Below are 10,845 nucleotides of genomic sequence, written 5' to 3'. Positions count from 1 at the left end.
GTTTGCAAAAGATCCTTCCAAGATGTAGACATATATCTCTGACCATTCATATTCTCTACGACCCACGAACCCTTAAACCTTCTACGGAAAAAACCTTGAAAAATATTTCGATGCTGACCAAAATCCCCCTCTGACTGTGTTTCTCACCTTCCAATGAGACTGAGAAAATGTTTGAGGAGCCCTATCAACCCAACCTCCATTATGGAAAACCCATTGCGACACATGTCCAACATCATTTGCAAACGAAGCGGGTGGCAAAGGCGGCTCATCCAACACAACATCTGCCCATCGCCCAACAACTCGCTTGTCGCTCGTCACTCCTCCCTTCTCTTCCCAATTTAAATTTAAAGCTTTGGTATTTATTTTCTTTTATAAGAAATCTTAAATTTGTATGAGAGTTTTTTATTAAATATCTGTATATTATTTGAACAAATTAATTGTGGTAATATAATCTTTTAATTCAGAATAATAGTTATATAACTATTTAAAAGATATTGTTACTTATATTCATATAAAGGTGAGTAAATAGTTACACACTAAAAATTCAAATGGGTTACAATACCACAATTACAACAAGCTGCTATATAATTGAGCAAGAGAAGGAAGGAAAAGGTAGATCTTAGACGTCCAATTTATTCCATATATCAATGGAGTCCGATATATTCTTGTGAGGGTCCCAACCGCTATTACCAACTTCACACAGGAGAAATATCAGGAGTCAACCAAGAGAACTTGCTGAAGTCTGACCAGGTAGCAGTCTCACCACCAAAGGCTAGGTGAGAAGCACAACAGTTGTTGGTGGGCTATGACCATTCCCCCTAACTGCCATGAACAGATTGGATGCCTCCTCACATGATGTGGAGAGGCTTAAGAATAAGCATCCTAACTGCCATAAACAGATTGGCTGCCATGAACAGATTGGCTGCCTCCTCAATGATGTCCATGAGAGAAAGATCAATCTCAAATGGAGGTGGAAGTCAAAGGGACCCTGGAAACAATACATTGAGCATTGCCTCAATGATTCAGAAGTACATGGAGGTGAGCAACTTCAAGTACATTTTATTTGTTTGTTTTTGATTCTGCACATTAGAACACATATCATGACTTCAAAACGAAATGAGAAACTATGCTTACCAAAACGTTTAAAAAAAATAAAAAAATCTCTCTTTCGAAATATTAAAAATTTAATTACAATCTTTTAATAAAGATGATGGCATAAACGCAATCTTCAAATACTATAACTAATTTCCAAATACTCAGCAACTATTCATGTACCTTTTACTGAGATTTTGGTTATATTCGTGTATCTCTTGCTCATGAGTAGCAGGCCTCTGGCTCTAATTTTTGAGCTTTCTTCACAGAGGAATAGCAAGCATAACTAATTTACACAATAAATAGCTTCTTGTGTTGACTTTAATGGTTCATATTCATTTTTAAGGCCTTAGCTGCTCTAGACTGTTTGCATCCAAGTTTGTATCTATCGAAAATCCCCTGAAACCCACAAACAACCCCATCAATTAATGGTGCACAAAGTGACCCAGACCATCCAAAATCACTATGTTTTAATGGCATAGCAACTTACCGAGATGTTCTTTCCCCTATGGAATGGATCTCTGAAGTTAGCCTGAGGACTGAACAGATCAGAGAAAAACAGGAAGATGCTTAGATTTCCACACAGATTGATCCTTAAAAATATCGATTTTGAATTATAGGTATAAGGGACTTACTGTAGACTGACTTCACTGTCCTTTTCAAGCGCCTCTCCAGTACTAGAACGATCATGATTCCACTTTGGGAGATCTTTTGGATCAGAAACCGGCCCAGGTAAGGTCTGAAAATGGAACACAAAGCAGATGTTAAGATACAAAAAGGCAGACAAAATTTGATGCTTAATTTTCTTTTTGAATAAATGAATCCTTTTTGAACCCCAAAGATGATACTCAATTCCATTAACATTGACTGCAAATAATGCTGTCACTATAAATAAGCAAAAAATTGGAAGGTGGATCATCAAGGCAGCAAGGGCTCCGACTTGCAACTTCATTACAGCCAGATGAACTAAACCTCAGAGCGTTTATACATTGCTGTAATGAACTTATTCTAGAATTTTTTCTAAATTTCTGTTGTACTATGGACTTACCATGTATGAACCGAACAAAAATATCTTCTTACATTGATTTCCTCCCTTCACACTTTATTCAACCACCTTTGCTTCATTTTCCTAAAATCAAACATAAACTGTCTTCTCAGAAATTCTCCTCATTTATTGATACAGGAGCATCCGGGTCTATTGGCGATCCTGCATCGCCCAAAAACATTTGTTTTGTTTATTTTCTTCAGTTTCGTTTGGTTTATCTCATTCAGCTTGCAGAAGAGGGTGAAAGGGAAAGTTTAAAATATGAACTTGGTCCCGAGTATGTTAAGGAACCTTGCCCTGTATATATGTATGCACAATGTGAAATTATAGGCAACGCACTTAATCGTTTAGAGAGAGATATCAACGCAGTGATTGCAGGATATACATCAAAATGGATATATAGATACCTTGGAAATGTTTTAAGTACACTTACAATTTGTGAAAGGGAGCTTTGGAACAGGGCATAGACATTCATCTTTAAAGAATTTTGTTAGACTGCCCTGGCAGCCATGTATGCAAAACGTGGAAGCAGAAACAGGCACCTGAACTGTTTGACATAATGCCTCAATGTCGAAAAGGCTTTGGATCAATGTGGCAGGCGTAAAGCCAAATTCTTCAACCCTCGGCATCCTCACGGCCTGTGAACAGAGGCCGGGCATCTTTCAAAGCATACTGGTTTATAAGTGCCTTTGTAGACTTGAATAGACACGTAGATTTATTGTAAGATTGTCAAAGTAGTTGATTTGAAGTAAAATTGTTTTCAAGACTATATTTCAATTGAAGAAATCAAAGTGTCTCTGCTATTTTCTTTGTTAATTATTTTGAGTGTTGAAGATTGATTGCAAGGTGGAGTTGTTTTCGTCTTGCATCATTTATCCTGCCATCATTCCTAGATTAGCCATCCTTTTACTAATAAAATTAACTAAATTAAGATCTAATGATGTTGACGATAGAAGATAAATCAAGCTAAAACTAGTCTGCCTTCTAATAATCCTCCTTCCACATTCTCTTCTTTTGAACAAGCAAATCTACCTTCTTATTGTGTTCAGCAATCAGACAATATAGGCTTGAGTAGGCAAGTAACACAAATACACACATACTAACACTTGTCCATGAACAGACTTAAAAAAAGGGACATAGATTGCACAACTTCAATAAGCACAAACACTAAGAATTGAAAAAACTCACTTTGCCTTTGTTGTAGATTATATCCTGCATAAAACATTATCCAGTCGAAACAAGGAAACCAACAAACAGGGGTAAGAACGGCCAGAACCTAGCAATATAATTCTTCCACCCTTCTAACCCTGCAATAAACAAGAAAAATTAAAAAATAAAATAAATAAATAAATAAATTCTTCCCACAAAATAATTCAACTGCAACTATTAATTCTAGTTTTCAATTGTACACACCCAAGTCTAAATGATAAAAGATGGAAAACTTGTGACAGACATTGTATACAGCAATCGCCCACTTGTGGAATACGTTGGCGACGATCCGTGTAGCAAGTGTTCCTGAGTGATTTGCTTATATAAGTTCACCCACTATGTTATTTGTGACTTGAGGCTTGAGCAGATCTGTCAAACTTTTGCACAAAATAATGTCATTAACATTCATCAAGCTCCCATAATTCATTCAGGCAATCAAATCGACTGAAATGCTCCTCTTTTGATACACCTTCACTCCCACGCTACGGACTCGACTGCCACGGTCTAATGGTTGAGATCATTGATGCACCAGTAAAGTTGTTCATTGAAGGAACTCAAACTTCTGGACTTATCAGGTGTAATTTCACGCCAATAAATTTGGAGTGCATTCTAGAGAGCTTAGAATTCAAGTACACCTTTTCATCCAATAAAAGATAAAAATTTGAGCCTCTTTCTCATGTATTGACCAAAGGCCCATAGAATAGATGTATTAGTAAAGATAGGAAGAAGAACCATCCAGAAAGGATTCAGTTGCAACAGTCTCTTCAACTTCTATTAACCCATTAAAATGGGACAAAAGTAATATATTCACAGCAAAAAATATTCACACCAAGATTTGATGAGGAATTTCTTTATTTATAAGTAATCTTTTAATTTCAATAATCTAATAATAAAAAGAGAGAAAATTTCTTTATTAATAAGGTTATGGCAATAATCTTTCTCTTTATCATTCAAAATTAAAATTAGAAGCAATGTATTTATAGTTGTTGAATGGAGTAAATTGAGTATCAAGTTAATTTTCTTAATTAGATTGTTATGAAATACTGAAATGATCATTTGGACATCATTTGGACACACAAATCTAACATAAATACTATAAGATATGTTACTCTTGATCTAAATGCTCAACATAGATTATGTATGTTTTAAACATTTGAAAAAAAGAGAGAAATAATCAACAATAATGATTTGGAATAGTTATTAGTTGCATGAAAAAATAAAAACTTTCAAACTGGATTTGACATTAGAGCTTTTTGTGTATACCCAAAAATGTCAAAGACAATTCGTCAACAATATTTTCATTGATTGCTTTAAAATTTGATAATAGCAAGCTTAAAAAATAAATTAGATGACAATTACTTGTGGACAAAAGGAAATAATGCCAATGCCACCATTACATTTGTTGAATTATATTTTGTTTAAAGGTGTAAATTAAAAAAAAATGCTTAATACAATCCTAGAAAACATAATTCAAATGAAAAATATAAGATTTATCAATACTTTGAAGTGATAATGGTAGTTTTTACAGATACCAAAATTAAATTCTATTGAAAATACCAAATAAGAAATAAAACATTATTAATGTATGTGGAGATTGCTTACAATAATTCCAAGATCTGCAAAACACACAAATATGAGAAAAGTTAATTTTTTTTTAAATGATAAATCAAATGAGCTTTAAACAAATTATAATATTTTCATATTGACTCACCTCAACAAAAGAAATAGAATTTCATAATGTCAAATTGCAGAGCGGTGGAAAAAAAATTTTCAAGACCAAATCAACTACTTTGAAGTATTTTTGTTGCCACTTTCTTCTTAATACAATAAATACAACCACTGCTGCAAAACCTGCTCCATATGACAGTCCCAATCCAATCCCATACCACACACTTTCCTCACTTTGCTCTTCTTCGTTAATAGATGTAGAAACAGGAGGAGGAGGTGGAGCAAACTCTGGCCAATTGCACTTCTTTGGTAGTGGACATCTCCATAGATATGAATTCTCTAAATAAGATGATTTCTTAAATGTTGTCATGTGTCCTCCTTGAGGTATACTACCAGAAAGGTTGTTGTTGGAAAAGTTAAGGGCTCTCAAATAACTCAAAGAACCAAGCTCTGAAGGAATTGATCCAGAAAAATTATTTGTAAATAAATCTAATGTTTCCAACCATATCATTTCTACAATGCTATTTGGAACAACACCATTGAGATTATTCATGGAAAGGTTGAGCAATTTCAACCCCTTCAACTTTCCTAAATCAGAAGGAAGATCCCCATTTAGTTGATTGTTTGAAAGTTCTATTGACACCATGTTGGAGAAAATATATGTGTAGTATTCATCTCTGCCTTTGGAATCCATATTCAACCCATTCTCATACATGTAAGATGACCCATTCTCATACACGTGTATGTGACCAGCTTGAAAGTGAATCATGCTAAATTCCTGGTGTGGTTCTGTCATCATTGCTTGTAAATTGAAAATGCTACGTGGTATAGATCCTGATAGATGATTTGAAGAAAGGTCCAAGATCTGGAGGTGCTTCAACTGCCCAATTTCAGCGGGAATACTACCTTCAAAACCATTCTTCCTCATTGCCAAGACTTTGAGCTTCGAAAGGTTTCCAATTGACTTTGGAATGTGTCCTTTGAGTAAGTTTTGCCCAACATCTAGAAAATATAATTCTATGCAGTTTGATATGGAAGGAGGGAATGATCCGTTCAACTGGTTATTCTTTATCACTAGTGACTGCAATTTACTTAGCTCACCAAACTCATATGGAATCATTCCCCCCAAATCATTATCCCCCAAATTCAACATTTGAAGCTGAGAACAGTTGGCCAAGCTTTGAGGGATCATTCCATTCAACTGATTGTTTGCCAAATCTAACATAAATAGCGAAGAGCTAAGCTGTAAGGCTGGAGGGATATTTCCCGTCAGGAAATTGTGGTTGAGTAACAATATTTGGATACCAGGAAGCCAAATTAACGGTAGTTGTCCGCTTAATGCATTGTGAGACACATCGAAGACCTCTAAGTATTTCTGAGCTGAACTGTTTAGCAAAAGGCGACCTTCCAGAAAATTTGCTGTGAGATTGATTGACTGTAGATGACTCGTATCCATGAGCCAAGAGGGAATTTCTCCAACAAGATTGTTGTCAGCTAATTGCAAGTCTTCAAGTGAGAATTGACTCGAAATCCACGACTGAATTTGACCATCTGTCTTACATGATTTCATATGTAAGGTGGATAATTGGAATGATGGAATCCAAGTAGGGCTGATATTAAGTTCACAATCAGACAGAGACAGGTCCACTAATTTGCTAAGGTTGTGAAAAAAAGCCTCTGAAATTATCTGATGGCCGTTTAATGTGAGATGGAGATATTGAAGTGAAGAGGGCAGCGTTGAGGAAGCAAATGCATTCCCTTTAGCATCCAAGTACCAAAGGGAGGAGAGCCTCGAAAATGAGGGAAGAGTTCCATTTAGCTGGTTGTAAGACAGAGCCAAGTATCTTAATGAAAACAGAGCCCCCAAGGAATCTGGGACAGAACCACTTAAAGCATTATAAGAAACATCAAAATAAACGAGCGAGGAAATGTTGCCTAAAGAATCTGGGATAATACCACTCAAGTGATTGTTGGACAGAAATAGATAACTTAGAGAAGGAAGACTACCGAGACAAGATGGTAAGCTCCCATTCAGTTGGCTGTTTGTAATAACAACTTCACTAAGGCTCTTGAGCGTACAAATAGTACTAAGGACAGTTTCACCTCCGAAACTGTTGTTATTTAACCTAAGGACGTCAAGAGAAGACATGTTTGCAAAGGACAATGGAATGTTTCCACTCAAACTATTATAGCTTAAATCCAAGTGTGTGAGAGAAGACATGTTTTCAAAGGACAATGGAATGTTCCCACTCAATCTATTATAGCTTAAATCGAAGTGTGTGAGAGAAGACATGTCCATTCCAAAGGACACTGGAATGTTCCCACTCAATCTAGCCTCACTTAAATATAGTACTGTGAGAGAAGACATATTTGCAAAGGATAATAGAATGTTCCCACTCAACATATTACCGCTTAAACCCAGGTGTGTGAGAGAAGACATGTTTGCAAAGGACAATGGAATGTTCACACCGAATCTATTATAGCTTAAATCCAGGTATGTGAGAGAAGAAGACATGCTTGGAATAATCCCACTCAAACTATTAAAATTTAAATCCAGGTGTGTGAGAGAAGACATGTTTGCAAAGGACAATGGAATATTCCCACTCAAACAATTATAGCTTAAATCCAGGTGTTTGAGAGGAGAGGTTTCCCAAGCAGGGAGGAAGAGTACCCGATATTCTATTCCAAGAGAGGTCTACGGTTTCAAGAAAAGTGAGGGCGCACAAGCTCGGCCATATGATGCCTCCTTCCACCAAACGCGGCAGATCAAAAAGCTCTGTCAGATCAACACCGACTACATGATGCGTGGTGTTATTGCAGGATATGCCGTCCCACGAATACACAGGAAGAAAGGGAGAGCGATCAGAAGAGTCATTTGAGACGGCTCTAATGTGAAGAAGAGCTTCCCTTTCCCTGTGGATACATCCGCAGCAGAAGCGGAGAAGAAAGAGGGGAATAACACCCAACAAAAATAACTTCGTCATCGGCGCCATCGAGTGTTTTGGAGTGTTTCACTGCAACCAGGTAGCTACTATAAATACCTAAAGAAGAAGAAATGTTTGAAGGGAAGCAAAGAGTAGGCGCTGCGAAACATCGTGAATAAAGAAGAAAGAGACGTTTGAAAGGAATGGTGAACACACATTTTCTGGAAATATGAGAAGATAGACTTGACTTGGCGTGTCAACAAGGGCAAGCGTAAGACATACGATATAAAAGTTGAATAAATGCAGAATGTGTAATTTCTATACAACTTGACTGATTAGACTTGTCGTGTCAGCAAGGGCAGCCGTGAGACATGCGATGTAATACACATAATGAGCAATTTCTATATAATTTCCAGAATAAATATGAGAAAATTGTAATATGCAGTAAATTGTAAATTGCAATTTCTATATAATTTCCAGAGTTGAGTGATTTGATTTGGCAGAGTAAGAAGAGGTTGGCAATATAAAGAAGGGGATGACTTGGGTTAACAAAGGGTACACAATTTTCTTAAAAATATGAGAAAATTGTAAGATGCACTAAGATGTCATGATTGTTATCTATTAATATTTTTTGGGGAATGTTTTTATTTTGTTGTACATTAATGATAAAAATATAAAAAAAGTTTTTTCAATTTCAATTGATTAGCAAAATTTATGGAATAATGTGTATTGAATTCCTCTTCCTATTATCTATCTAAAATAAGTGTTTTATTATTTTTAATTCATTTTTTCTTGTGTTCATCTTCTGCAATACAAAATCATTATTAATATTGCAATAACATTGATGTTGCAATATTTGAAGGCTATATACATTACTCATTTGAAGTCATATTGTGTATAAATCATACAAATATATAAAAAAAATTTGTAATTTTGTCACAACTTCATATGATTTTATTTTCAATGTGTAAAATGCAATATATGCCTTATGTTGATATACACTCATGTAAACATATTATTTATATTTGCATCAAATATTTATTTAATTACTCATAAAAAATGTATATATCTTATGGAAGATCTAAAAAGTTAATATAGAGACAACATCACATTAACTAATTTAAAAAAATAAATAGCAAGAAAGTGGAATCCAATTGCATAAACTAAATGGAAAATGAAAATAGGTGAACTTATTTGGAATTCTACAAAGTGCTAGTGAGTCGAAACTATTCTATGAATACTATATCAACTTACAATTTCCCTTCATATGGCTAATTGCCTTCATATAGGTCCTATTTTCATGATTTTAGTTGCATTCTAACATAACAATCACAAAAATCACACAATCAAAACCTTACGTGATATGTGGTAAAAGTCTCAAATAAAAAACAATACATACATGATGCATGGTATTATTGCAATATATGTCATCCCAATTGCAACAATTTGTTTCATTTTCCCACGAACACATGGGACAGGGATGAGAAGAGTTCTCTAAGGCAACTTTAATGTGAAGAAGAGCTTCCATTTCCCTCTCAATACATCCACAACAAAAGTGGAGAAGAAAGAGGGGAATAATAACCAACAAAAATAACTTCGTTGTCAGTGCCGTGAAATATTTTCGAGTGCTTTAGTGCAACTATGTAGAGGTACTATAAATAAAGAAGAAGAAGAGATGTTTGAAAGGAAGCAAAGTTTCATGTCAAAACATCATGAAGAGATGTTTGAAGGGAATGCTTGACATTTTTATTACAATTTGACAACAATGGAAATGACCTAGTAGTTGAGTGTGTTCCAATAGTCGTTATAGCACTTGTTGATTTAAAGCCCACACTTGCTGATTTATTGGCCAATATTTTTTACAATATTATATGACAAAAATAACAAGTGTAGAAAATTGCAAAGGAAAACAATAGCACATAACACACAGATTTATGTGGAAAAACATACTAGTAAAAAACCATAGGAAAATTAGCTTTCGTATTGATTCTCAGGAATTACAGAGTTACAAAAATCTTCAAAAACTGTACATCAAAACATGACTTCAAGAAATATAAAACAACTGAGTTAAATAGTCATACTTAAAGACAACTTACTAAATATGGTAAGTATGACTCGCACAACTACATGTAAAACACATGTCAAAATTACTATTTATAGTAAGTTTCTTAACAAAACTTTCTATTTATAGTAAGTCTCAACCACTGCTAGATGAGAATCCATGATGAATCAACCACTACAAGATGGGAATCCAAGAAGACTCAACCACTGCAAGATGGGAATCCAATTTGGACTTCACATTCCAACATATTATACCAATAACTTTGTGACTTTAAAGTTGTTATTGTTGATGATGGCTATCCATATTTGAATGAAATATATCATTTAGACCTAAAATGCAACAAAGCATGTGATGCACAATGTACATCAGCACCAATAAAACATGACTTAGCACACACAAGTATTGGTCTCACATTTGGTTGGGTTGTGTTTGAAAACGTTGGCAAAAAGAATGCTAATGTGGCATCATACTTGATGTTGTGACCCTAAAACCTTAATTATAAGTAGGGGGCTTGTCTTGTAAGCTTCTATATAAAATTGAGAGTGATATGAAATTTCCATGTAATATTTTGAGAAGTGTAAAGTTAGGGTGCTCAATTATTGGGTTAGGTCCTCTCCCCCATTATATTAAGACTTGCTAGACTCACCAAACTTGCCATGTCAACAAGGGCAACATATGATATAAAAACTAGAATAAATACAAAATGAGAAATTTCTATATAGTTTTTAGAATAAATGTTTGTGTGATTTGGCAAGAGATTTTCATGTTTAATATAGGATGCATTTTTTATCATGATTATTAATTAATTAAAAGTAAAAATATTATTCTATTTTAATTTTTAGTTA

General features: G+C 34.7%; 2 protein-coding genes across 6 annotated transcripts; both read right to left on the bottom strand.

Annotated features, from left to right (window-relative positions):
• Positions 1–522: 522 nt before the first annotated feature.
• Positions 523–8,109, bottom strand: LOC131071743 (probable leucine-rich repeat receptor-like protein kinase At5g63930). Of its 5 annotated transcripts, none has more exons than XM_059210026.1 (7): positions 3,816–8,109; positions 3,551–3,723; positions 3,326–3,444; positions 1,728–1,831; positions 1,583–1,631; positions 1,276–1,491; positions 523–1,079 (listed from the first exon to the last, which is right to left on the bottom strand). In XM_059210026.1, exon 1 carries the CDS (start codon positions 7,587–7,589, stop codon positions 5,079–5,081), a length of 2,511 nt encoding a protein of 836 aa, XP_059066009.1. In that variant the 5' UTR covers positions 7,590–8,109; the 3' UTR covers positions 523–1,079; positions 1,276–1,491; positions 1,583–1,631; positions 1,728–1,831; positions 3,326–3,444; positions 3,551–3,723; positions 3,816–5,078. The 5 variants fall into 5 exon arrangements, with proteins under 5 accessions (XP_059066009.1, XP_059066008.1, XP_059066007.1 ...); XM_059210025.1 differs by having other exon boundaries at positions 3,551–4,962; positions 5,058–8,109; XM_059210024.1 differs by having other exon boundaries at positions 3,551–8,109.
• On the bottom strand, positions 7,627–7,998 carry LOC131071731 (putative leucine-rich repeat receptor-like serine/threonine-protein kinase At2g14440). The gene has a single exon (XM_058007680.2). The coding sequence runs from the start codon at positions 7,996–7,998 to the stop codon at positions 7,627–7,629; it is 372 nt and encodes a 123-aa protein (XP_057863663.2).
• Positions 8,110–10,845: the final 2,736 nt, after the last annotated feature.

This window comes from Cryptomeria japonica, chromosome 8 (genome assembly GCF_030272615.1).
Source record: "Cryptomeria japonica chromosome 8, Sugi_1.0, whole genome shotgun sequence".
NCBI classification, from domain to species: domain Eukaryota; kingdom Viridiplantae; phylum Streptophyta; class Pinopsida; order Cupressales; family Cupressaceae; genus Cryptomeria; species Cryptomeria japonica.
Note: the sequence above shows the minus strand (reverse complement) of the source record. Positions and strands in the feature narration are given on the sequence as shown.

Excerpts from the sequence above, each read along its gene's own strand:
- LOC131071743 (XM_059210024.1), bottom strand. The coding sequence starts at position 7,589 with ATGTCTTCTCTCACACACCTGGATTTAAATTTTAATAGTTTGAGTGGG.
- LOC131071731 (XM_058007680.2), bottom strand. The coding sequence starts at position 7,998 with ATGACGAAGTTATTTTTGTTGGGTGTTATTCCCCTCTTTCTTCTCCGC.